Below are 27,805 nucleotides of genomic sequence, written 5' to 3'. Positions count from 1 at the left end.
CTCCTTTCTTCCTGCATTTTTCCTGGACATCTATGGCAGAGAAGCCAGCCTCTGTAGCCCTGTTCTACATAGCTCAGTGTGTTAACAAGGACCCTGTGTGTTTGACCCAGCAGTGAGTTGTGAGGGGAGGAGAGGGGTGTCTCCTGTAGGTCTGGGCCACAGGATCCCGGGAAATGACTTACGAGCTCCTGTATCCTTTGCCTTTCAGCACTGAATGGATACACATTTGGAAGTCTCCCAGGCCTCACCATGTGTGCAGAAGACAGAGTGAAATGGTATCTTTTTGGCATGGGCAACGAGATCGACGTCCATGCGGCCTCTTTCCAGGGGCAGGTGCTGGTTGATAGGACCCACCGGGTCGATACGATCAACCTCTTCCCCGCCTCGCTCGTCGATGCCCTCATGGTGGCCAAGAACCCAGGAAAGTGGCTGTTTGGTTGCCAGAACTTCAAGCACATGAAAGGTAGGAGTGCTCATTCATTCATTATTTCATTCAATCATATTTATTGAGTGCTTACTGTGTGCAAAGCACTGTACTAAGCATTGGGAGAGCACAATATAGCATCATACATTATCTTCCCATATATCCGCCAAACTAGCTCTCTTCCTCCTTTCAAAGCCCTACTGAAAGCTCACCTCCTCCAGGAGGCCTTCCCAGACTGAACTGCCCCTTTTTCCTATCCTCCTCCCCTCCCCATCACCCCCCTCCCTCCCTCTGCCCTACCCTCTTCCCCTCCCCACAGCACTTCTATGTATTTGTACATATTTATTACTATATTTATTTTATTAATGATGTGGATATAGCTATAACTCTATTTATTCTGATGGAATTGACACCTGTCTACTTGCTTTGTTTTGTTGTCTGTCTCCCCCTTCTAGACTGTGAGCCCGTTGTTGGGTAGGGACCGTCTCTATATGTTGCCGATTTGTACTTCCCAAGCGCTTAGTACAGTGCTCTGCATATAGTAAGTGCTCAGTGAATATGAATGAATGGAAGCTCACATTTTAAAGGGGGAGACAGACATTAATATACATAAGTAAATAAATAAATCAATAAATAACTTGCAGATACATACATATGTGTTGTGGGGAAGGGAGGATGAATGAAGGAGCAAGTATGAGCATCACAGAAGGGAGTGGGAGAAGAGGAGAGGAGGGCTTAGTCAGGGAAGGCTTCCTGGAGGAGATGTGCCTTCAATAGGGCTTTGAAGTCGGGGAGAGCAATTATCTGTCTGATATGAGGAGGGAGGGCGTTCCAGCATGTAGCCGAGAAGTTGGTGGTGAGAAAGACAAGATCAAGGTACAGTGAGAAAGTTAGCACCAGAGGAATGAAGTGTGTGGGCTGGGTTGTAGTAAGAGAGCAGAGGTGAGGTAGGAGTCTCCAGTGGCTGCCTGTCAACCTACGAATCAAGCAAAAACTCCTCACTCTCAGCTTCAAGGCTGTCCATCCCCTCGCCCCTTCCTACCTCACCTCCCTTCTCTCCTTCTCGAGCCCAGCCCGCACCCTCCGCTCCTCTGCCGCTAACCTCCTCACTGTACCTCGTTCTCACCTGTTCCACTGTCTACCCCCAGCCCACATCCTCCCCCTGGCCTGGAATGCCCTCCCTCCACACATCTGCCAAGCTAGCTCTGTTCCTACTTTCAAAGCCCTAGTGAGAGTGCACCTCCTCCAAGAGGTCTTCCCAGACTGAGCCCCCTTTTCCCTCTCCTCCTCCCCATCCCCCCAACCCTACCTCCTTCCCCTACCCACAGCACTTGTGTATATATATATTTGTACAGATTTATTACTCTATTTATTTTACTTGTACACATTTACCATTCTATTTATTTTGTTAGTGATGTGCACATAGCTTTAATTCTATTTGTTCTGATGATTTTGACACCTGTCTATATGTTTTGTTTTGTTGTCTGCCTCCCCTTCTAGACTGTGAGCTCGTTGTTGAGTAGGGACCGTCTCTATATGTTGCCGACTTGTACTTCCCAAGCACTTAGTACAGTGCTCTGCGTACAGTAAGCGCTCAATAAATATGATTGAATGAATGAATGAGGGGGCATGGTGATTTAATGCCCCCACCATTTCAAACCAATAGTGCTCACCGTTGACCTTCAAAGGTGACCAGGAGATGAAAAGGTGTGGACTGGAGGAGGGGCTCAGGACTTGTGGTCTGTAGCAACATTCAGGATTTGTTGGCATCTTGGATCCTTGGAGGTTGGGGTGGTAGTTAGTGCACTGCTAGGGCTCATTAAATAGTCAGCAACCCAGTGTTGAACCTAGGAGAGAACATCCTGAGGCCAGGCAATCTTCAAGTGCCGTAGAGTCTTTCCGACCCTTAGCGACTCCATAGACACACCCTCTTCGGAACTTCCCATCTTCTGCCATAAAGTCGTTCTGGTGTGTGTACTCATAGGGTTTTCCTGGTAAAGATATGGAAGTAGTTTACCATTGCCTTCTTCCATGCAGTAAAACCATGAGTCTCTGCCGTTGTCTTTGATCAATGTGTTGATCACTTGATCATCTGCCTTTGACTCTTTCCCACACCACTGCTGCCCAGCTCAGGTGAATCAACTTTGTCTGACACTTTGGCTTAGACCTTTCCACTGTGGGTAGCCCTAGATGGCATAGCCCTAAGTTGGTTGGTTGGTTGGCCCAACCAACTTTAGGCTGCATTCCTTGTGGACCCCATTCTTGACCTACCTAGAGTAATCAAACACTCAGTCACCTTGCCCCATCCTACCTCACCTCGCTACTCTCGTCATCATCATCATCAATCGTATTTATTGAGCACTTACTGTATGCAGAGCACTGTACTAAGCGCTTGGGAAGTACAAGTTGGCAACATATACAGTCCCTACCCAACAGTGGGCTCACAGTCTAAATGGGGGAGACAGAGAACAAAACCAAACATACTAACAAAATAAAATAAATAGAATAGATATGTACAAGTAAAATAATACTCTTACTACAACCCAGCCCACACACTTCACTCCACTAATGTTAATCTTTCCACTGTACCTCAATCTCGTCTATCTCACTGCCAACGTCTCACCCACATCCTGCCTCTGACCTGGAATCCCCTCCCTCCTCACGTCCAACAGACAATTACTCTCCCCGCCTCGTTCAAAGCCTTATTGAAGGTACATCTTCTCCAAGAATCCTTCCCTGACTAAGCCCACTTTTCCTTTTCATCAACTTCCTTCTTCATTGCCTTGACTTGCTTCCTCTATTCATTCATTCAATCGTATTTATTGAGCGCTTACTGTGTGGAGAGCACTGTACTAAGCGCTTGGGAAGTACTCCCCACCCAGCCCCACAGCATTTATGTGCATATCTGTAATTTATTTATTTATATTAATTTTGTCTACCCCTCAAGACTGTAAGCTTGTTGTGGGCAAGCACTTAGTATAGTGCTATGCACACAGTAAGTGCTCAATAAATATGATTGACTGACTAATCAGAGTCTGGTAATCTTGAGTTAGTCTTTTTGATTATTATCATTTTTAATGTTTATTATTGTTTATTATCATTATTATTATTATAAGTTGTTGCCAACTTGTACTTCCCAAGCACTTAGTACAGTGCTCTGCACACAGTAAGCGCTCAATAAATAAGGTTGATTGATTATATTATAATGATATTATCATTATTGCATTTGTTATCTACTTACTATCTGTCATGCACTGTTGTAAGCATTGGGATAGATAGAAGTTAATCAAATTAGACACAGTTCCTGTCCCAAATTGAGACTGAGTCCCACACTGGACAGGAACTGTATCCAACCCAATATACTGTATCCACCCTAGTGCTTAGTACAGTGCCTGGCACATAGTAAGCACTTAATAGATACCATTCTTATTATTAAGTAGGATCATAGTCTCTCCTCCACCAGATCTTTCCATGCCCCCTACTTTGTAGCAAATGCCATCTGTTCAAATCCATATCAGTGGGGTAATTAAACTGCTAAAGATGTAGATGGAATCCAACACAACTCCAAGGAGTCAGCAAGATTTGGGTAGACGTGCATTCAGCTGGGATTCTTCAGTCCCATCTTGCTGAATTTAGGTCCAAAGCAGCCCTCTTCCCCAGTGACCGCTTATTGGCACGTATAAGCTCTTCTGAGATGATGATGCCATTTAATCATCATCATCAATCGTATTTATTGAGCACTTACTATGTGCAGAGCACTGTACTAAGCGCTTGGGAAGTACAAATTGGCAACACATAGAGACAGTCCCTACCCAACAGTGGGCTCACAGTCTAAAATTTAATGACTTAAATTCAGTGAAGGAATGCAATTGCAGAGGGCCTTTGGTTTGGCAATGCCGTCATCATCATTAATGGCATTTTCTGAGCACTTTGTGCAAAGCATTGCACTAAGAACTTAGGAGAGTACAATACAACAGAATTGATAGACATATTCCCTACCCACAATGAGATTACAGTCTGAAGGGAGAGACGGAAATTAATGTGAATAAATCATATATTTCATGAATTTATAATATATAATTATACCTTATCAGAAATCCTGAGCCATCACTATCAGCCTCACTATGGGAAAGACTTGGCTCTTGTGTGTCTGATTTTATTTTATTTTTTTCATTTTGGTATTTGTTTTAGTGGCAATTGGCGGTCCTGCAATGTCACTTATTCTACTGAAAAGTGGAAATTCCGGCAATGCTAACAATAAGGAAATGAAGGAATCTGAAGCTAATAGATGCATTTAATGTTTCCCTAACATGTCCTGTTTTCCTCTTCGGTTTTGTCAGCTGGTCTGCAGGGCTTTTTCCAAGTTCAAGATTGCAGAAAGACTTCAAATGATAAAGTGGATGGGAAAAGTGTTAAACATTACTACATCGCAGCTGAGGAAATGATTTGGAATTATGCTCCATCCGGCATAGACCATTTTACGGGGGAAAATTTAACAGCTCCTGGCAGGTAATTCACAATAAATTACTAATCAGTTACGAAGCTTTGTTTCCAAACAAAAGGGTTAACTTCAGAAGCCTCAAAATATAACAAAGTATTTGTGACCATCCAAAACTTGAGATTTTTAGATCTTATTGTAGTTTCAGTAAGGAACCCGGAGTGAAGTCAGTCAGTCCATCATATTTATTGAGCACTTAACTGTGTGCAGAGCACTGTACTAAGTGCTTGGGAGAATACAAAAGGACAATATAACAGAAACGTTCCCTTCCCACAGTAAGCTTACAGTCTAGAGGAGGAGACAGACATTAAAATAAATAAATGAATTACAGATACATAAGTGATGTGGGGCTGGGAGCGGGATGAATAAAGGGAGCAAGTCAGAGCAATGCAGAAGGGGGTTGTTTCTCTAGCATGTGACTTTTCCCAAAGATTAAGACCATCAGCCCTGATGTTCAAGGCCACAGTCATGGTAACAATAATAATAATAATAATAATAATAATAATAATGGTATTTGTTAAGCGCTTATGTGCCAAGCATTATTCTAAGCTCTGGGGTAGATACAAGGTAATCAGGTTGTCTCAAGTGGGGCTCACAGTCTTAATCCCCATTTTTGTCGATGAGGTAACTGAGGCACAGAGAAGTTAAGTGACTTTCTCAAAGTCACACAGCTGATAATAATAATAATAATAATGGCATTTGTTAAGCGCTTACTATGTGCAAAGCACTGTTCTAAGTGCTGGGGAGGATACAAGGTGATCAGGTTGTCCCACATGGGGCTCCCAGTCTTAATCCCCATTTTACAGATGAGGTAGCTGAGGCACAGAGAAGTTAAGTGACTTGTCCAAGGTCACACAGCTGGCAAATGGCAGAGCCGGGATTAGAACCCATGACCTCTGACTTTCCACTAAACCACGCTGCTTCTCATGGTCCATCCAGTCCCGTACGATGCCTGCCAAAGAGACACCCAAAGGGCTGGAGGAACTTTGTAATGGTTGCTCTGTTGGAACCCCATGTTCATTTTTAGGGACGCATCATCTAGCATCCCTAACTTGGTCATTGGCCCCTCTAAGAACCCATAGTCTTTTCCTCCATTAATTTTTCTAAGCTTCTTTTAGAGATCTACTAATATTTTTGCCTATACGATTTCCTGGGATCATCAGTTCCACATGTTTTACCACCCCCTGAGAGAAAAGGTGCTTCCTCTCTGTGTTTTGAACCTCCTACTCTCAGGCTTCAGTAGGTTTCCTTTGTCCTGGTGATATTGGATTTGGGGAATGTCCAGCTCTTCATGATAGTGTAAACTGAAAAACTGCTGAAATCAACAAAGGCAACATACAGGTCCAGTCAATCAGTATTTATTGAGAGCTTACTGTACTAGATGCTTAGGAAAGTACAATCCAACAGATTTACAAGGAGTTACTTTAGATGGCACCTCTTGTTGAATATTTGTTGACCTCCTTGCTAACCTCCTCACCTCCTGTCTCTCCCCAGTTCAAACCCGGGCCATGTTTTCTTCACTCCTCAGGAACCTCCAGTAGTTGACCATCCACCTCCGCATCAAACAGAGACTCCTTACCATAACCTTTAAAGTATTCAATCACCATGTCCACTGCCCCCTTCCCTACTAGATTTCCTCCTACAACCCAACCTGCATACCTTGCTCCTCTAATGCCAACCTATTCACTGTACCTCCGTCTCATCTACCTCCCCACGGATTCCTTGCCCACATCCTTAGAGAAGCAGCGTGGCTCAGTGGAAAGAGCACGGGCTTTGGAGTCAGAGGTCATGGGTTTGAATTCTGACTCCTCCACATGTCTGCTGTGTGATCTTGGGCAAGTCACTTAGCTTCTCTGAGCCTCAGTTACCTCATCTGTAAAATGGGGATTAAGACTGTGAGCCCCAGGTTGTGGGACAACCTGATCACCTTGTATCCACCCAGCACTTAGAACAGTGCTTTGCACATAGTAAGCGCTTAACAAATGCCACTATTATTATTATTATTATTATTTATTATTATTATTATTATTATTATCCTGCCTCTGGCCTGGAATTCCCTCTCTCTGACATCTGACAGATGTTCATTCTCCCCACCTTCCAAGTCTTATTAAAAACATATCTCCTCCAAGAGGCTTTCCCTAACTAAACTCTCATTTCCTCTTCTCCCACTCCCTTCTACATCACCCTTGCATTAAGATTTGCACGCTTTCTTTATTGACCCCCTCCCTCAGTCCTATTGCACTTATGTACATATCCATAATTTATTTAGATTATTGCCTGTCTCCCCCTTCTGGACTGTAAGCTCATTTTGAGCAGGGAACAGGTCTAGCAACTCTAGCAACATTGTCCTCTCCCAAGTGCTTATTACAGTGCTCTGCACATAGTAAAAGCTCAATAAATAATATTGATTGATTGATTAATCTCTGGTTTTACCTTTAACCAGCTCCCTTACATCCCATCACCGGTCAATGTATTGAGTGCCAACAGAGCAGTTGGGTGGCCACAACTTGACTGTGTGAATCACCAGCAAAGAGGACAGAGGCATTAACCCAATCTTAATTATAATTATCCTTCGCTGGCCTGAAATCTGTTGTCAATCCTCAGTATGTTCTTAGCAGGGTGAAGAAATACCCAATTTCTGAAAAAACTTCAGAGTTCGAAGTTTCAGATCATTTTCTATACTTCTCTCCGAGCCCTGTTCAATTTCTTCTTTGTATTTTAAAAACTTGGGATCCAAAATTGTCCTGAGCCCTCCAACTCTGCTTGCCCAGTGCTCGAACATTTAGGCTGTTATCACACTTCTGACTGAATAGAAAATATTGATCATCCCTGGACTCAGCCATCTTTATCATGTCTCATGTCACTACGGGTTGTAAATCACCACATTTTCCACATTTTAGAACATTGGTGGGGAGAAACCCTCTACGCAGCAATTAACTTCAAAATGCTTCTCCCATGAATATTGGACCTCTCTCGTGACTGTGATTATGACATGATTATTCTTTAAGCTTTTTAACTTACTCTATTCCAGTGAGTCCGAGACGTTTTTTGTTCAAGGCCCCACCAGAATTGGGGGATCTTATAAAAAGCTGGTTTTCCGGGAATACACAGATGGTTCCTTCAGGAAACGCAAAGATAGGCTCCCTGAAGAAGAGCATCTTGGAATCTTAGGTGAGCTGGGTAACCATAAACTAATTAGTTTAACTAATCATAACTAGTTAACTAATAATAAACTTCCCTTATGGAAGTTTTATAAGGATGGTGCTAGTACTAATAACAATAACAAAATACCTTGGCTGACCCAAGTCCTGAATCCAGAGAGAATTCCATCAATAGTAGTATTTATTGAGCACTAACTCTGTGCAAAGTATTGTACTAAGCGCTTAGAGGTGTACAGTAGAAGCTAGTAGATATGCTTCCCCTCAAGGATCTTACAATCTAGTGGAATTGATTCTGAAGCTTAAATCAATCAAACAATCAGTTAATGATATTTATTGAGTACTTACTGTGTGCAGAACACTGTACTAAACAGAGTTGGTAGATAAGTTCCCTGTCTACAAGGAGCTTACACTTTAGAGGAAGAGCTTACAGTCTAGATGTTCCTCACTCATTTCTCACATAAGATAAATGGATTTTTGTGGAGTTCAAAAGTGCTTTTTCCTCACTTGTATGCCCTTTCCATAATAATAATAAGAACAACAACAACAATAATAATTGTAATCATTGTATTTAAACTGCTTACTAAGCAATAAGTACTGAGGAAATTACAGATAATCAATTTGGTCACAATACCTAATTTGTCCAGGGCTCACAAGGGAGAGAGAACTGATTATCTTATCCCCATTTTGCAAATGTAAAAATAGCACCCCAGCAGCAGGTCACACAGGAATCTGAAATATAGAACCAGGCAAACACAAATGTTTGGAAGTGGAGGAAAAAAACAGGTTCTGGTGATAGTCAAAGTATTAAAAAAAATGGACTAAAGTGAATACTTCTACACCTTGGTTAGTGCTCTTAGTGGTTCCATGAAAATAGAGTTAGTTAAGAAAAACACTACAAGCAAACTATGGTCCCCAATAAGAAATAATATAAATTAATGCATTTCCAAGATCCAAAAAATTAGCCAAAACACTAAAACTATACTTTAAAAGTGATAAAAATCACAATAGATATAAGTATGTGATCAACCAGCAATGCTCCAATAATGAAAGGGTTTGAATTAGATGTTTGCATGTACTTACATAAGGGTTTAATCTTCTAAGTGTTACCTTTCCTATTTCAACACAAAGGCACCTTGTTCAAGCACACACTCATTTTCTATGCCAAATAGATTTTTCATAATCTGATTATTAGTCATTCTAGTTAAATCTGTCAAAATACTTCAAAGAGAGATGGGAAATGCTTAAACCAAGGTAAACTTGGCAATGATACCTCACAATGAGAGAGCGCTATGAAGAATGCTGGCACTAAATTTCAATACTGCTATCATAAAACAGTGCTAAAACAGGTGTTCTAAAGGGGATGGCTGTAAATAAGTACAGTATCTGGGTTGGTTTATGTATAAAGACTACGGAGGGTTGACTGTATAGATAATAATAATAATTAGGGTATTTGTTAAGTGCTTACTTATGTGTCAGGCACTGTACTAAGCGCTAGGGTGGATAAAAGCAATTTGGGTTGGACACAGTCTCTGTCCCATGTGGGGTTCACAGTCTCAATCCCCATTTTACAGATGAGGTAACTGAGGCCTAGAGAAGTATAGTGACTTGCCCAAGGTCATACAGGAGACAAGTGGTGGAGCTGGGATTAGAATCCAAGCCCTTCTCACTCCCAAGTCTGTGCACTACCCAGTAGGCCACGATGCTTCCTGAGTGGCTGTTGGGGTAACACAGTCTGGAGAAGTGGAGAGTTAATCAGGGAAAACTTCCTGGAGGAGAAAGGATTTAGGAAGGATTTGAAGATGGGAGAGCTGTGGTCTGGTATATTTGAAGGAGGAAGGAGTTCTAATCAATCAATTAATCAATCAATGGTATTTATTGAGCACTTACTGTATGCAGAGCACTGGACTAAGTGCTTGGGAGAATGCAGTATAACAGACTTGGTAGAAACGTTCCCTGCCCACAGTGAGCTTATAGTCTAGAGGAAGATCTTACAGGTAGGAAGAAGGATGTGAGCAAGAGGTCAGAGGTGGAAGAGTCAAGAGTAAGGTACTTAGTACAGTGCCTGGCACATAGTAATCACTTAACAAATACCATAATTTTTATCATTATTATTAAGAAACTTAGCTTGGGAGAAGGGAAAAACAAGAAGTGGAGAGTGGTGGGTGAAGAGAGCTGGTAAGAGGAAGAGCGTTGGTAGAGAGTCTTAAAAGTCCAGGATCAAGAGTTTCAACTTAATGCAAAAGGAAATGAGTTCTGATTGGGGACAAAGTGATCGAAAGGAGGATTGAGTCTGTGCTTGTCTGTAGGTCCCGTCATTAAGGTGGAAGTGGGAGACACCGTCAAGGTGACTCTCCAGAACAGGGGGACCCACCCCGTCAGCATTCAGCCTACCGGCCTCCGGTTCACCAAGAGCAATGAGGGATCCTTCTACAAGCAGTTCTCTGAGGGTGAGTACAGCCCACGAGGAAAGTACCCTAGATTTCCAGGATACAGGCTGGGAAAGTACCCTAGATTTCCAGGATACAGGCTGGTCAACTCATGTGGTCTTTTACTGGAAGAGAAAGGGAAGGCCTCCTCTAAGGAAACACTCCAGTATTTTGATTCAAGAGCCTTGAAAGTGAATTAACCCACCCCTCCAAAAATCCAGGTAATCAATCAATCAATCAATGGTATTTATTGAGCGCTTACTGTGTGCAGAGCACTGTACTAAGCACTTGGGAAGTACAAGTTGGCAACATATAGAGACGGTTCCTACCCAACAGTGGGCTCACAGTCTAAAAGGGGGAGATAGAGAACAGAACCAAACGTATTAACAAAATAAAATAAATAGAATAGATATGTACAAGTAAAATAAATAAATAGAGTAATAAATATGTACAAACATATGTACAGGTGCTGTGGGGAAGGGAAGGAGGTAAGACGGTGGGGGGGGATGGAGAGGGGGTAATATCACCAGGTGGTATCCAGACTTTTTTTTTCCACTCGTATGGATGGACTGGTTGGTTCCACAAAATCAGGTGGGTTAGTTAAGTCCTTTTTACCCTCCCTAATGAATTACTCCTTGGGCAGCAGTCAGATGTCTCCTCAGAAGAGACATGATAGGAACAAGACCCATTAATGCCAATGGTCTACTTCTGCACTTCCAGGAACTGCTCCTCCTCCATCTTCTCCTTCCTCTCACGTGGCCCCCCGAGCAACATTTACTTATGAGTGGACTGTCCCAGAAGGGGTAGGCCCCACCTATTCTGATCCAAACTGTTTGACTCGGATGTACTACTCTGGTGTGGATCCGGTGAGAGAAATATCTTCCGGTCTGATTGGCCCGCTCATAATATGCCGAAAAGGGAGCCTCCATGCCAATGGGAGGCAGGTAAGGCTGAAAGAAAACTCAAAGCATTCCTGTCATTGTCATCAAATTTCTTTTCCTTCTGAATGAACCAAGGAGCCCTTGGTACAGTACTAGGTTCTCAGTTCTGCTATCGTGTGTTTTCACTCTGTCATTTAACTAGAAATGTGCTAAAGAATTAGGGACTATTTCTTCCGTGATGCAAGTCTGCTCTGGCACATGTACACTGGTTCATGTACATTTTGAAGCAAGAAAAACGGTTAGGCACATGGGATGTGTGGGTCAAAGTATGACTATTCTTATGTGATTTTGCTGGCCAGGAACCCAGCTCCCTTGTTAGAGCATTCATTCATTCATTCAATCTTATTTATTGAGCACTTACTGTGTGCAGAGCATTCATTCAATCGTATTTATTGAGCACTTACTGTGTGCAGAGCACTGTACTAAGCGCTTGGGAAGTACAAGTAGAGCACTGTACTAAGAACTTGGAAGGTCCAATTCAGCAACAGATACAGTCCCTACCTAACAACGGGCTCATAGTCTAGAAGGGAGAGACAGACAACAAAACAAAACAAGTAGACAGGTGCAATACCATCAAAATAGATAAATAGAATTATAGATACACATCTTAAATAAAATAGAGTAATAAATATGTACAAATATACACAAGTGCTGTGGGGAAGGGAAGGGGGTAGGGCAGAGGAAGGGAGTGGGGGTGATGGGGAGGAGGAGCAGAGGAAAGCAGGGGGCTCAGTCTGGGAAGGCCTCCTGGAGGCAGCACTGACTATACAATCAATTGGTTGGTTCCAATTTGGGCATGGATTTAGGCAATGCAAACTTATCAACACTTGATAGATTACAAAAAAGTTCTGAAGAGCAGTGATTCCCATATTTCACAAAGATTTCCCCTTTTAACAAGCAACTAATCAAGAGATTGGGAACAAAATTTTCCACAAAACGTGCGATGCCTGTTACCTTATAACCTGGGCAAAATGTGAGACCTGTTGGCTTCTTTTGGGAAACCTTCCCCAGTTAGAGAACCAGTTTGGTCTAGGGTAAAGAACATGTGCCTCCTCTAGACTGTGAGCCCACTTTTGGGTAGGGACCATCTCTATATGTTGCCAACTTGTACTTCCCAAGCACCTAGTACAGTGCTCTGCACATAGTAAGCGCTCGATAAATATGATTGAATGAATGAATGTGCCTGGGAGTCAGAAGAAACTTGGTTCTAATCCTGGCTTCCCTGTTTCTCTGCTGTGTGAACTTGAGCAAGTCACTTGACTTCTCTGTGCCTCAGTTACTTCATCTGTAAAATGGGGATTAGGACTGTGAGCTTCACAAGGGACGTGGATTGGGTCCAACCTTATTAACTTGTATCTACCCAAGCATTTAGTGAGCCTGCAACAGTACATGGACTGTGGTCAAATTGATTATCTTGTATCTACCCCAGTTCTTAGTACAGTGTCCGGCACATAGTAAGTGCTTAACAAATACCATTTAAAAAAATTAATCCACAATACCCTAGTTGCTTCAACAGCCACCCTTAGATATTTTACTCTTCGACAGGTCAATCAATAAATCAATGGTATTTATTGAATGCTTACTGTGTGTAGAACACTGTACTAAATGCTTAGGAGAATACAGTACAACAAAGTTGGTAGATTCCCTGACAGCCAAGAGATAACAGTTTAGAGAGGGAGACAGACATTAAAATAAATTATGGCTATGTATATAAGTGCTGTGGAGCTGAGGAAGGGGTGAATATCAAGTACATAAGTATGCATATGTGTATATTAATAATTATGGTATTTGTTAAGCACTTACTATGTGTCAAGCACTGTTTTGGGGGGTGGGTCGGTTTGGGGGTTTTATGGTATTTTAAGTGCTTACATTGTGTGGACCACTGTTCTAAGTGCTGGGGTAGATATACGTTATTCAGGTTGGACACAGTTCCTGTCCTGTGTGGGGGTCACAGTCTAAGCAGAAGGGAGAACAGGTGTAGAATCCCCATTTTACAGTTGAGGAAACTGAGGCCCAGAAAAGTGAAGTATCTTGCCCAAATTCACACAGCAGTCAAGTGGAAGAGCCAGGATTAGAACCCAGGTCCTCTGACTCTCAGGCCTGGGCTCTTTCCACTAGGCCACACTGCTTCCCAGCAGCATGTATATTCATTCATTCAGTAGTATTTATTGAGCTCTTACTGTGTGCAGAGCTCTGTACTAAGCGTTTGGGAAGTACAAGTCGGCAACACATAGAGACGGTCCCTACCCAACAGTGGGCTCAAAGTCTAGAAGGAGGAGACAGACAACAAAACAAAACATGCAGACAGGTGTCAAAAGCATCAGAATAAATAGAATTATAGCTATATGCAAATCATTAATAAAATAAATAGAGTAATAAATATGTACAAATATATACAAGTGCTGTAGGGCAGAGGTGGGGTGATGGAGACGGGAGGAGGAGAGAGAAAAGGGGGCTCAGTCTGGGAAGGCCTCCTGGAGGAGGTGTACTTTCAGTAGGGCTTTGAAGGGAGAAGACAGCTAGTTTGGCAGATGTGTGGAGGAAGGGCATTCCAGGCCGGGGGAAGGATGTGGGACAGGCGAGAACGAGGCACAGTGAGGAGGTTAGCGGCAGAGGAGCAGAGGGTGCTGGCTGGGCTGGAGAAGGAGAGAAGGGAGGTGAGGTAGGAGGGGGCGAGGTGATGGACAGCCTTGAAGCCGAGAGTGAGGAGCTTTTGCTTGATTTGTAGGTTAACAGGCAACCACTGGAGATTTTTGAGGAGGGGAGTGACATGTCCAGAGCATTTCTGTACAAAGATAATCTGGATAGCAGAGTGAAGTATAGACTAAATTGGTGAGAGACAGAAGGATGGGAGATCAGTGAGGAGGCTGATGCAGTAATCCAGTCGGGATAAAATGAGAGATTGAACCATTAAGGTAGCAGTTTTGATGGAAAGGAAAGGGTGGATCTTGGTGATGTTTTGGAGGTGAAACCGGCAGGTTTTGGTGACTGATTGGATGTGTGGGGTGAATGAGAGAGCGGAGTCAAGGATGACACTAAGGTTGCGGGCTTGTGAGATGGGAAGGATGGTAGTGCCGTCTACAGTGATGGGAAAGTCAGGGAGAGGACAGAGTTTGGGAGGAAAGATAAGGAGCTCTGTCTTGGACATGTTGAGTTTTAGATGGCAGGCAGACATCCTGATGGAGATGTTCTGAAGGCAGGAGGAGATATGAGCCTGGAGGGAGAGAGAGCAGAGGTGGAGTTGTAGATTTGGGTGTCATCAGCATAGCGATGATAGTTGAAGCCGTGGGAGTGAATGAATTCACCAAGGGAGTGAGTGAAGAGAACAGAAGGGGACCAAAAACTGACCCTTGAGGAACCCCTATAGTAAGGGGATAGGAGAGGGAGGAGGGCCCTGCAAAGGAGACTGAGAATGAACAGCTGGAGAGATGAGGAGAACCAGGAGAGCATGATGGAGTCTGTGAAGCCAAGGTTGGATCGCATGTTGAGGAGAAGGGGGTGATCCACAGTGTCGAAGGCAGCTGAGAGGTTGAGGGGGATTATGGCAGAGTAGGAGCCGTTGGATGTGGCAAGAAGGAGGTCATTGGTGACCTTTGAGAGGGCAGTTTTGGTGGAGTGTAGGGGATGGAAGCCAGATTGGAGGAGGTCTAGGAGAGAGTTGGAGTTGAATATTCAATTATTCAGTCAGCTGTTTCATACTGACCCATTTTTTATTGCTCCCTCTAATGTTCTTATTCTCTATCCTGCTTCTATTATTTACAAATGATTCTTGCTTCTGTCTCCCCCATTGGATTATAAAATCCTTGAGGGCCGGGAAAGAGTGCCTTGCTTTTGTTGATGTTTCCCAAGATTTTAGTGCAGTGCTTTGCCCTTAGCAAGGCACTCATTAAATATCACTGATTGATCAGCTCTTTGATTGCAATAAAGGCTCCAATCAGATCAGATAAAATCAATTGCCAGTGCAAGTTAAAGGTCATCCAAGAGTACAGTGGCATCTACTAATTTTATTTCTTCCATACATCCACTCTTCTGGCAGGGTTCATTGCCTTCAATTCCAAATGACCTACCTTTTTTTTGATGGCATTTATTAAGCGCTTACTATGTGCAAAGCACTGTTCTAATAATAATGATGGCATTTAAAGCGCTGGCTTGTAATTATTTAATCACTTTAACTGAAGAAATAATCTCTCCTCCAGGGTCCCCTCCTAGATCAAAGTGGTAGTTGTTCTAGTATTTATTTATTTATATATTTATATGGTGTTTGTTAAGCGCTCACTATGTGCCAGGCACTGTACTAAGGCCTGGGGTAGGCTCAAGATAACCGGTTGAACACACTCCTTGTCCCACATAGGGCTTACAGTGTTCATCTCCATTTTATAGATGAGGTAACCGAGGCACAGAGAAGTTAAATGACTTGCTCAAGGTGCTGGAGTTGGCATTAGAACCCAGGTCCTCTATCTCCCAGATCTGGGCTTTTTCCACTAGGCTAAATTGCTGCTCATTTATTTATTTATTTATTGAGCACTTACTGTGTACAGAACACTGTACCGTACTATGTACAGAATACTGTACTAAGTACTAGGAGAAAATACACAGGAGGGAATTAGACATGGTCCTTGTCCCTTGAGGGGCTTACAATCAGTCAAAAAGAGACTCACAATCTAAGATGGTGTTTGGTCTTTACAATCTGATCAAATCAACCAGATCAGGAGGGCTTCTTCTGAATTTGGGGATCTGATCTCTCTGGATTAGTCACCCCTTTTCATTGCTACTCTTTACTGATGACTTTGAAGCATCAATCAACTTGCCCCATCCTACTTTTCCTCACTAATCTCCTACTACAGCCCAGCCAGCGCACTCCACTCCTCTACCCCCAGTTTATCACTGTGCCCCAATGTCATCTATCTCACCACCAACCCCTTTCCCACATCCTCCCCCTAGTCTGGAACTCCCTCCAGTTCCACATATGCCAGACCACCACTCTCTCCACCTCCAGCGCATTACTTAGGTCACGTCTCCTTCAAGAGGCCTTCCCCAATTAAACCCTCTTTTCCCTGGCTCCCTCTCTCTCTGTGTCATCTATGCACTTGCATATGTGACCTTTGGACATTTGATATTCACTCCACCCCCAACCCCACAGCACTTAGAGAAGCGGCATGGCATAGTGGATAGAGCACGGGCCTGGGAAGATCATGGGTTATAATCCCGGCTCTGCCACTTGTCTGCTATGTGACTTTGGACACTTCACTTCTCTAGACCTCAGTTCCCTCATTTGTAAAGTGGGGACTGAGACTGTGAGCCCCACGTGGGACAGGGACTGTGTTCAACCCAATTTGCTTGTATCCATCCCCGTGCTTAGTTCAGTGCCTGGCACATAGTAAGTGCTTAACAGATACCAATACTTATGTACATACCTTCAAATTACATATTATAAATTATTTATTCATATTAATGTCTGTCCACCCCACACCCCACCGGGCCCAGACTGGAAGCTCATTATGGGAAGGGAAAGTATCTGCTAATTCTGTTGTATTATACTCAAAAGCTGAGTACAGTTCTCAGCACATAGTAAACATTCAGTAAATGCCACTGATTGATTGGTTACTGAAAGCCAGGACAATATTCTGTGCTTGGGCAAAAGGATTCACACTTAGAAGCAGTTTACTCCCCAAGAGTACTATTGACTGATTACCTTTCCTACAAGCTCTGCTCATGTCCTGTTTACCCTGTGTCTGCAGTGGGACACACCAGTGGCTACTCAGATCGTTGTGATCCCACACACGCTCCACCAGAGATAGCTTCAAGGGGAGTCTTTCTCTGCCTCAATTGTCACCCCTTCTTGTTCTAATCCACAGAAAGATATAGACAAGGAGTTCTACTTGTTCCCCACCATATTTGATGAGAACGAGAGCTTGTACTTGGATGACAATATCAGAATGTTCACAACAAGTCCTGATCAGGTGGATAAGGAGGATGAAGACTTTCAAGAATCCAACAAGATGCACTGTAATCACCAAATTAAGATCGGACCTGTTGACTCCTCTGGGGCTTGAACAAGAAATCAGTACTGCAATCTGATCCAATTAAGAACAGCTTTCATTTGAAAAAAAAAATAACATTAATTTTAAACAGCATTAGGCTGAGGGTAACATCATATCCTCAACTTATTTGTGGGATGGGTAGGGTGGAATTCTTTCTTTTTATTTTCTAGTCATTGATTTCATCAGCAAACATGGACCTCTGAACACAGAGCACTTCTTCTTCATACCACAGAACTGTACGGTGGCCAACGCTTTGGTGGCTATCTTTAAATTATATATTAGAAATTACTTATTTATTCATATTAACATCTATCTCCCTCTCTAGACTGTAAGCTTACTGTGGTCAGGGCATGGGCCTGCTAATTCTGTGGTACAGTGCTCTCCCAAGTGCTTAGTAAAGTGCTTTGCACATAGTAAGCACTCAATAAATATGATTGCTCGATTGATTGGGTCACTAGGGGAGCAATGGGCAATGAGCGGAGCTGAACTTGTATAAACATTTTGCATTTTTACCCATCTCCTGTAGCCATAAATGGATTCATGTACGGAAATCAGCCCGGTCTTGAAATGTGCCACAGTGACACCGTTTCATGGCATTTGTTCAGTGCTGGAAACGAAGCCGACGTCCACGGGATATACTTTTCTGGAAACACATACCTGTCTAAAGGAGCAAGGAGAGACACCGCCAACCTTTTCCCACAGACTTCTCTCACACTCCTCATGAGACCTGACTCTGAAGGTAACGATGGCATCGGGGTTCATCATTCCCTTTCCATTCTGGATTCATGGTTTCTGGTGGGCTCCTCCAGAGCAAAGGTGTCTCTGGAGAGGTGTAGATTGACGCCGTCCAGTCAGTCATATTTATTGAGAGCTTACTGTGTGCAGAGCACTGTACTGGGAGCTTCGGAGAGTATAATATGACAATAAACAGGCACATTCCCTGCCCACAACGAGCGTACAGTGTTCTCAGAGCCCGTGGCTATGGACCCCTTCCAGCTCCCAAGGCCTAGACATCTCTGGAAAGAGAACCTGCCCCATTATACCTCCTTCTTACCTATTAGGGCCTATCTCTAGCCCAAACTCTTATCTTAGAAGGTGATCCTTCCAAACCAGAAAGTTGGCAGAAACAGAATCCCCCTAGTTTTCTGTTGGTTTGTTGGTTTGTTTGTTTATAATGGTATTTGTTAAGCACTTACAAGATAACATAGGGCTAACAGTTTTAATCCCCATTTTAAGGATGAGGTAACTGAGGTGCAGAGGAAGAAGTTAAGTGACCTGACCAAGGTCACACAGCAGACAAGTAGCAGAGCCAGAACGAGAACCCGGGTCGTCTGACTCCAGGCCTGTGCTCTTACCACTAATCCACGCTGCTTCTAGGGAAGTTTACTCCCTGTTGCCAGGGGTCCTGAAAGGATACCTCCATAACTCTACAGGAATGATACAGGGGTGTGAGATTCCCATAGGGAATCAAGGACTGCTCTTAGCCTCCAAAGTACAGACCCAAAACTCTCCCCACTATTTCCTGGGATGAGTCTGGCTTGATCCGGGTCACTAGATGGAAAGCTCCTTGAGGGCAGGAATCATGTCTCCCAACTCTTTTGTACTTTCCCAAGCACTTCATAAATACCCTTGATTGATTGGTTGATTGATCTATTAATAATTGCGGCATTTATTAAGGACTTACAATGTACCAGTCACTGTATTAAGCGCTGGGGTGGAAACAAGCAAATCGGGTTGGACACAGTCCCTGTCCCAGGTGGGGCTCACAGTCTCAATCCCCATTTTACAGATGAGGTAACTGAGGCACAGAGAAGTGAAGTGACTTGCCCAAAGTCATACAGCAGACAAGTGGAAAAGCCGGGATTAGAACCTATGACCTTCTGATTTCTGGATCCATGATAATAATAATAATAATAATAATAATAATAATAATAATAATAATGGTTTTTATGGCATTTATTAAGCGCTTACTATGTGCAAAGCACTGTTCTAAGCACTGGGGAGGTTACAAGGTGATCAGGTTGTCCCACAGGGGGCTCACAGTCAATCCCCATTTTACAGATGAGGGAACTGAGGCACAGAAGTTAAGTGACTTGCCCAAAGTCACACAGCTGACAATTGGCGGAGCCTCGATTTGAACCCATGACCTCTGACTCCAAAGCCCGGGTTCTTTCCACTGAACCACACTGCTTCTCTGTATTTGTTAAGCGCTTACTATGTACCAGGCACTGTTCCAAGTCCTGGGGTAGATACAAGATGTTTGGGTTGGACACAATCCCTGTCCTACATAGGGCTCACAGTCTATGTGTGACTTTGAGCAAGTCACTTAACTTCTCTGTGCCTCAGTTACCTCATCTGTAAAATGGGGATTAAGACTGTGAGCCCCACGTGGGACAACCTGATCACCTTGTAACCTCCCCAGTGCTTAGAACAGTGCTTTGCACATAGTAAGCGCTTAATAAATGCCATCATTATTATTAATCCCTATTTTACAGATGAGGGAACTGAGGCACAGAAAAGTTAACTGACTTGCCCAAGGTCACAAAGCAGACAAGTGGTGGAGCCGGGATTAGAACGCACGACCTTCTGATTCCCAGATTGCTCTATCCACTAGGCCCACTGCTCCTCTGCGCTAACCACTATACTATATTGCCTTTCTCCTAATGCCCTGTCATGAAATGGTCCCAGCCTGGTTCAAGTGTGCGGTCCCAGGGGACCAACCTAACACCACCGGGGCAAGGAAAAAATGTGAGTTCCAGCTGGAATGAGGAATGAGCACTTAGTAATAAGCGCTTAGTACAGTGCTCTGCATACAGTAAGCGCTCAATAAATACGATTGATGACTCCAGCCCCTGCCCTCCGTCCTCTCAGACTGCAGAGCTCTGCTACTGACCCCACCCCTCCAAGAGGGACAGGGCGGAGGTGACCAGCGGACCATTGCTTAAGCTTTTGACTGTTCCACTCTTCTCTCCAGGGCTCTTCGATGTTGAGTGTCTAACCACCGGCCACTACACTGGAGGGATGAAGCAGAAATACCGAGTGGGGAGTTGTGAGAGGCCAAAAGACAGCCCGCCGCTCTATCTGAATGAGAGGGTTTACTACGTCGCCGCGGTGGAGGTGGAGTGGGATTATTCACCCAGTAGGATGTGGGAGAAAGAACTCCATCGTCTGCAACAGCTGAAGTAATCCAGCCCCTGATGCCGATGAGCAACGCATTGCTCCCACTACATCTCGATTCTTGCTCCTCTCTGGGGTCCTGTGTCTGTGAATGGGGGTGAGGTACCGGCACGGCCTACTGGATAGACTCAGGAGGACCTGGGTTCTAATCCCGGCTCTGCCACGTGTCTGTTGTGTGACCTTGGACAAGTCACTTCACTTCTCTGGGCCTCACTGGGAGCCCAGTGTGGGACAGGGACTGTTCCAACCCGATTTCCTTGTATCCAACCCAGTGCTTAGTCCAGTGATTGGCACATAGTAAGCGCTTAACAAATACTCAATTATTATTATTCATTTGTGTTCCTTTTTTTTTCAAGCTCACGTGGAAATGCCGAGATCCTTTAGTTGTGCCTGGCCTCTCTCTCTCCTTGGCTCCTCTCTCACCTAGTCTGCTCTAGGTGTTCACCCTGCCTAGGGTCTCTAGGATCTAAGTGCTCTCTCCACAGCAAAATCTGGTCAGGGTCAGCCTTCTCCCTGACTTCTGTTTCCCAGGCTTCCCACTGCTACTCCTGTCTCGTCCAAAATCCTTTTTTTTTATTTCTTGTTTAACCCTCTGCTTTTATCCTCACTTCACTCTGAAGGATCTTGCCAGCTTCAGGCTGGAAATTCCAACCACTGTCTCCCCAGAGTCAAGAAGCCGTTTTCAGTTTCTCCTTCTTTGGTTTCAAGGCAACCAAATGATCTGCCTTTGACAAATGGTGGATGGTATTTATGTAAAAACTATTCCCATCTACTACATATCATCCTTTCCCGGGCGCCTCAGTTACCTTATTCTTTCCAGTAATGAGCTATCAATCAATCAGTGGTATTCATTGAACCTAGCCTGCGCACTTGGCTCCTCTAATGTTAACATTCTCACTGTACCTCGATCTCATCTAAATAACCAATCTCTCACCCACGTCCTGCCTCTGGCCTGGAATGCCTTCCTTCTCAGCGCTTAGAACAGTGCTTTGCACATAGTAAGTGTTTGTATGTATTTATTACTCTATTTATTTGTTTATTTATTTATTTTACTTGTACCTATCTATTCTATTTATTTTATTTTGTTAATATGTTCTGTCTTGTTGTCTATCTCCCCCCTTCTAGACTGTGAGCCCACTGTTGGGTAGGGACTGTCTCTATATGTTGCCAACTTGGACTTCCCAAGCGCTTAGTACAGTGCTCTGCACACAGTAAGCGCTCAATAAATACGATTGAATGAATGAATGAATGAATAAATGCCATTATTATTATTATTATTATTATTATCTGACAGACCGATCACTCTCCCCACTTCAAAGCCTTATTGAAGGCACATCTCCTCCAACATGCCTTCCTGACTAAGGCCTCTGTTCCTTTTCTTCAACTCCTTTCTGTGTCGTTCTTACTTGCTCCCTTTATTCATCTCCCCTCCCAGCCATATAGCACTGATGTATATATTGCTGATTTATTTATTTATGTATTTATTTTATTTATGTCTGTCTCCCCCTCAAATAATAATAATTATTATTATTATGGTGTTTAAGTGCTTACTATGTGCCAGGCACTGTACTAGCGCTGGAGCAGATGCCAGCAAATTGGGTTGGATACAGTCCCTGTCCCATGTGGCACTCACAGTCTCGATCCCCATTTTACAGATGAGGTTACTGAGGCACAGAGGAGTTAAGTGACTTGCCCAAGGTCACACAGCAGAGAAGTGGTGGAGCAGGGATTAAGAACCCATGATCTTCTGACTCCTAGGCCTGTGTTCTTTCTGCTACTCCATGCTGCTTCTCTAAACCGTAAGCTCACTGTGGACAGGGAATGTGTCCGTTATATAGTTATGGTGTACTTTCCCAAGTGCTTAGTACAGTGCTCTGCATACAGTAAGCGCTCAATAAATATGATGGATTGACTGACTGTGTGCTGAGCACTGTGCTAAGCGCTTTGGAGAGAACAACTCAACAAAATTGGTAAACACCATTCCTACCTTCAAAGAGCTTACAATCTAGTGGTGGAGAAATACATTAAAATGAATTACGGATAGGAGAAGCAGAGGAGTATAAGAATATGTACACGAGTCCTGTGAGGCTCGGGGTAGAGGTGAGCATCAGAGTGCTTAGAGAAGCAGCATGGCTCAGTGGAAAGAGTGGGGGCTTTGGAGTCAGAGGTCAAGGGTTCAAATCCCGGCTCTGCCACTTGTCAGCTGTGTGACTTTGGGCAAGTCAGTTAACTTCTCTGTGCCTCAGTTACCTCATCTGTAAAATGGGGATTAAGACTGTGATCCCCACATGGGACAACCTGATCATCTTGTATCCTCCACAGCGCTTAGAACAGTGCTTTGCACATAGTAAGCGCTTAATAAATGCTATTATTATTATTATTAGTGGGGGGAAGACCCAAGTATATAGGCATTGCAGAAGGATGGACACATAGGGTGGGGATGTGAGTCAGGGAAGTCTTCTTGTAGGAAACAGGATTTTAGTATTATTTGAGTAATAATAATAATGATGGTACTTGTTAAACACTATATGCCGAGCACTGTCCTAAGCACTAGGGTATTTAAACGGTTTGGACACAGCCCCCGTCCCACATGGGGCTCACAGTCTTAAACTCCATTTTTACATATGAGGGAACGGAGGCACAGAGGAATGAAGTGACTTGCCCAAGGTCAAACAGCAGACGTGTCAGAGCCGGGATTTGAACCCAGGTCCTTCTGACTCCTAGGCCCGGGCTCTATTCATTCAATCGTATTTATTGAGCGCTTACTGTGTGCAGAGCACTGTACTAAGCGCTTGGGAAGTACAAGTTGGCAACATATAGAGATGGTCCCTACCCAACAGTGGGCTCACAGTCTAGAAGACTAGTCTAGGAGACTGTATCCACTAGGCCATGCTGCTTCCCACTAAGCAAGTGCTTATTAAGTAGGGAATAAACAGTGTGTGAGGTTTGTGGAAGAGAAGCAGAGTGGCTCAGTGGAAAGAACCTGGGCTTTGAAGTCAGAGGTCATGGGTTCAAATCCCAGCTCTGCCAATTGTCAGCTGTGTGACTTTGGGCAAGTCACTTAACTTCTCTGTGCCTCAGTTACCTCATCTGTAAAATGGGGATTAAGACTGTGAGCTCCCTGTGGGACAACCTGATTGCCTTGTAACCTCCCCAGCGCTCAGAACAGTTCTCTGCACATAGTAAGCGCTTAATAAATGCCATCAGAAAAAAAAAAGTGCTGGGATAGATAGAAGGCAATCAGATCAGAGGCGATCTCTACCCCACATAGGACTCACAATCTAAATGGCAGGGAAAGCTGGTATCTTGTCACCATGCTACAGATAAGGAGGCTGAGGCAGAGAGAAGCTAAGTAACTTGTCCAAGATCACTCAGTAGGCCAATGGCAGAGCTGGAGTTAAAACCTGGGTCTCTTGACTCCCAGATTTTGCTCTTTTTACTATCAATCAATCAATCGTATTTATTGTTACTAGGCTACACTGCCTCTCTACATGGTGGAGACTACCTGAATCCACCTTGTAGAAGTTTTCTCTCAATTGCTGGTCCCCTCCTTTAGCTCCTCAAAGATATCAGATGATACGTGGCGGCCTTCCTTCACGCTGTATCCTGCAGAGTTCTGGTGGATGGAAGCTGAAGATGGCCAAGCTAGAAATTGACAGGAAGCCATTCACAATCCCTAATAATAATAATAATAATGACGGTATTTGTTAAGCGCTTACTATGTGCAAAGCACTGTTCTAAGTGCTGTGGGGATACAAGGTGATCAGGTTGTCCCACGGGAGGCTCACAATCTTAATCCCCATTTTCCAGATGAGGGAACTGAGGCCCAGAGAAGTGAAGTGACTTGCCCAAAGTCACACAGCTGACAAGTGGCAGAGCCGGGATTTGAACCCATGACCTCTGACTCCAAAGCCCGGGCTCTTTCCACTGAGCCACGCTGCTTCTCTTGAAGTCCCAGGTACTTAAAGGGATTAAATCTCCCCATTTATTCAAGAAATAAATGGGCCAATTAAATAATGATAAATAAATAATGAGAAGCCACATGGCCTTGTAGAAATAGAATGGGTCTGAGAGTCAGAGGACCTGGGTTCTAATTCGGGCTTCACCACTCGTTAGCCGTGCAATCTTGGGCAAATCACTTCACTTCTCTGTGCCTCAGTTACCTCATCTGTAGAATGGGGGTCAAGACTGTGAGCCCCCATGTGGGCCATGGACTGTGTCAACCTAATTAGCTTGTATCTACCCCCGGGCTTAATACAGTGTCTTTCACATAGTAAGCACATAACAAAACCATTTTTTTAGTGCATTTCACCCTGTAATAACTTGATTCAAACTGATTTGTGCCCCACTTAATCAACCACTTTTTCTTTTGTTTCTTCAGTGGCCCGAATGCATTTTTAGACAAAGGAGAGCTGTATATCGGCTCAAAGTACAAGAAGGCGGTGTACCGGCTATACACTGACAGCTCATTTAGTTCTCCAGTGGCAAGGAAGAAGGAGGAGCAACACCTGGGAATCCTAGGTAACTGGAAAAGGAACTGGGACCTGGAATTCTAAGGGATGGAGGCCATACATTTAGATTCTTTGCCTAAACATCAACGATGTTAAAGCACAAATAGAACTTTCCCCCTATAGACTTAAAAGTTACTAATGGGCTGGAATTGTTCATATCATGGCTCAGTAGATAGACCCCGGGCCCAGGAGTCAGAAGGCCATGGGTTCTAATCCCGGATCTGCCACTTGTCTGCTGTGTGACCATGGATAAGTCACTTTACTTCTGTTTGCCTCATTTACCTCATCTGTAAAATGGGGATTTGAGACTGTGAGCCCCACATGGGACAGGGACTGTGTCCAACCTGATTTGCTTGTACCCACCCCAGCACTTAGTACAATGGCTGGCGTATAGTAAGCACTTAAAAAAAAACCTCAATTATTATTATGATTATTATTATCAACTCAATTGCATTGTACTCTCCCAAATGCTTAGTACGATGCTCTGTGCACAGTAAGTGCTCAATAAAGACCTCTGATTGACTGATTTCATGCTATTTCAAGAGGTGGAATTTTCCATTTTTTCTGTCCCTAACCAGAAAGTTTTATATCTCAGGGGTCTTCTTAGGTCTTTGGGTAAAAAAAAAAATGTTGTTCCTTGAAGGAGAAGGTGGCATAAGAGAGAATAGCATTATGCTTCACCCCAAAGGTAAAGCACGATTTCTTCCAATTCCCCAAATGTCGTGTTAACCGCGAAACCACACCATTGGAATTGCAGATAAATTGTGCGCTTGAAGCCTTTTGGAGCGGCTTCTTCAGGGTATTGCTGCTCAGGTATGTACTTCCCAAGGGCTTTGTACTTCCCAAGCTCTTAGTACAGTGCTCTGCACACAGTAAGTGCTCAATAAATACGATTGAAAGAATGAATGATTCTCTAACAACCTCTGAACAGGCCTGCTTGTTTCATTACTGTTGGTCTGTGGGGCTGGAACCTTATTCCAGCTAAGAAGAAATGTCCAGATTGCTAACAAAGGGGAAATGGCTCAGTAAGGAGGGAGATTATCATTATTATTATTATTATCATCATCATCAAGTGCCATCAAGTCGTTTCCAATTCATAGCGACCCTATGGATATATTTTCTCCAGAGCGTCGTGTCTTCTGCCATAATCCGTAACCTTACTAATGGTTCTTCCGTTATCACTGTTATGGTTTCTGAGGAGGGAGGAAGAAAATGAAATGTAGACAGGGCAGGACAAAAGAGAAAGCAGGCTCTCTGCTTTTTTTTTTTAAGGATATCTGTTAAGCATTTACTATGTGTCAGGCATTGTAACAAGTGCTGGGATAGATACCACCTAAGCAGGGAACATGCTGTTTATTATGTTGTACTCTCCCAAGTGCTTAGTACAGTACTCTGCAGATAGTAAGCACTCAATAAATACGAATTGAATTGAACTGAATGAAAGTTGGACACAGTCCATGTCCCACATGGGGCTCACAGTCTTAATCCCCATTTTATAGATGAGGTAAGTGAGGCATAGAGTTGTTAAGTGACTAGCCCAGGGTCACACAGCAGACAGTGGTGGATTGGGGATTAGAACCCAGGTCCTTCTGACTCCTGGGCCAGTGTTCTATCCATTAGTCCACACTGCCTTCACATAAGATGGTGAAACACCAAGTCTCTGCCATCCAGGGCGATCCTTAGTGTCCAGGCTCTCCCTGGGAAACATATCTGGTTGGGGATAACCGGGTATCCTTTGGAGGGGTGGTGTGGGAAAAAGAAATGTTCATTAAAAGTCACCAAGCCAATGGGGACCAGAAGCTCTCCTGAAGGGTGGGTTAGTGAAGCAGACAAACAATCAATAAATCACCCCAAATCGGTCTCCTGTTAATCATTCAATCAATCAATCAATTGTACTTATTGAATGATTACTGTGTATGGAGCAGTGTGGGCAGGGAACATGTCTACTAACTCAGTTATATTATTCTCTTCTAAGCATTTAGTACAGAGCCCTGCGCACAGTAAACACTCAATAAACACCATTGATTGATTATACAGGGTTGGTAAACATGTTTCCTGCCCATGACAAATGCTTAGTACAGTGCTCTGCACACAGTAAGCACTCAATAAATATGATTGATTGATTGACAAGCTTTCAATCTTGTAAGAGAAGCAGCATGGCCTAATGGATAGAGCCCAGGCCTCAGAGTCAGAAGGACCTGGGTTCGAATCTAATTCTGCTACTTGTCTGCTGTGTCACTTTGGGCAAGTCACTTCACTTCTTTGTGCCTCAGTTACTTCTTCTGTAAAAGTAGAAAAGCAGCGTGGCTCAGTGGAAAGAGCTCGGGCTTTGGAGTCAGAGGTCATGGGCTCAGATCCTGGCTCTGCAAATTGGCAGCTGTGTGACTTTGGGCAAGTCACTTAACTTCTCTGTGCCTCAGTTACCTCATCTGGAAAACGGGGATTAAGACTGTGAGACCCCGGTGGGACAACCTGATCACCTTGTAACTTCTCCAGTGCTTAGAACAGTGCTTTGCACATAGTAAGCGCTTAGTAAATGCCATCATTAAAATGGGAATTAGACTGGATTTTGTCCAACCTGATTATCTTGTATTTACCCTAGCACTTTAGTACAGTGCCTGGAACA

General features: G+C 43.8%; 1 protein-coding gene across 1 annotated transcript in view; it reads left to right on the top strand.

Moving 5' to 3' along the window:
- LOC119931984 (ceruloplasmin) overlaps positions 1-27,805 on the top strand; it is a 68,144-nt gene that overhangs the window by 25,125 nt on the left and 15,214 nt on the right. The window contains exons 5-13 of the mRNA XM_038750815.1: positions 209-463; positions 4,765-4,933; positions 7,954-8,093; positions 10,390-10,530; positions 11,230-11,453; positions 17,306-17,456; positions 18,018-18,230; positions 20,466-20,673; positions 25,050-25,189. Of these exons, the coding sequence (XP_038606743.1) occupies positions 209-463; positions 4,765-4,933; positions 7,954-8,093; positions 10,390-10,530; positions 11,230-11,453; positions 17,306-17,456; positions 18,018-18,230; positions 20,466-20,673; positions 25,050-25,189 (1,641 nt within the window). The remainder of the gene's footprint in view (positions 1-208; positions 464-4,764; positions 4,934-7,953; positions 8,094-10,389; positions 10,531-11,229; positions 11,454-17,305; positions 17,457-18,017; positions 18,231-20,465; positions 20,674-25,049; positions 25,190-27,805) is intronic.

This window comes from Tachyglossus aculeatus, chromosome 1 (assembly GCF_015852505.1).
Source record: "Tachyglossus aculeatus isolate mTacAcu1 chromosome 1, mTacAcu1.pri, whole genome shotgun sequence".
Classification (NCBI taxonomy): Eukaryota; Metazoa; Chordata; class Mammalia; order Monotremata; family Tachyglossidae; genus Tachyglossus; species Tachyglossus aculeatus.
This window is presented reverse-complemented; position numbering and strand designations above follow the sequence as displayed.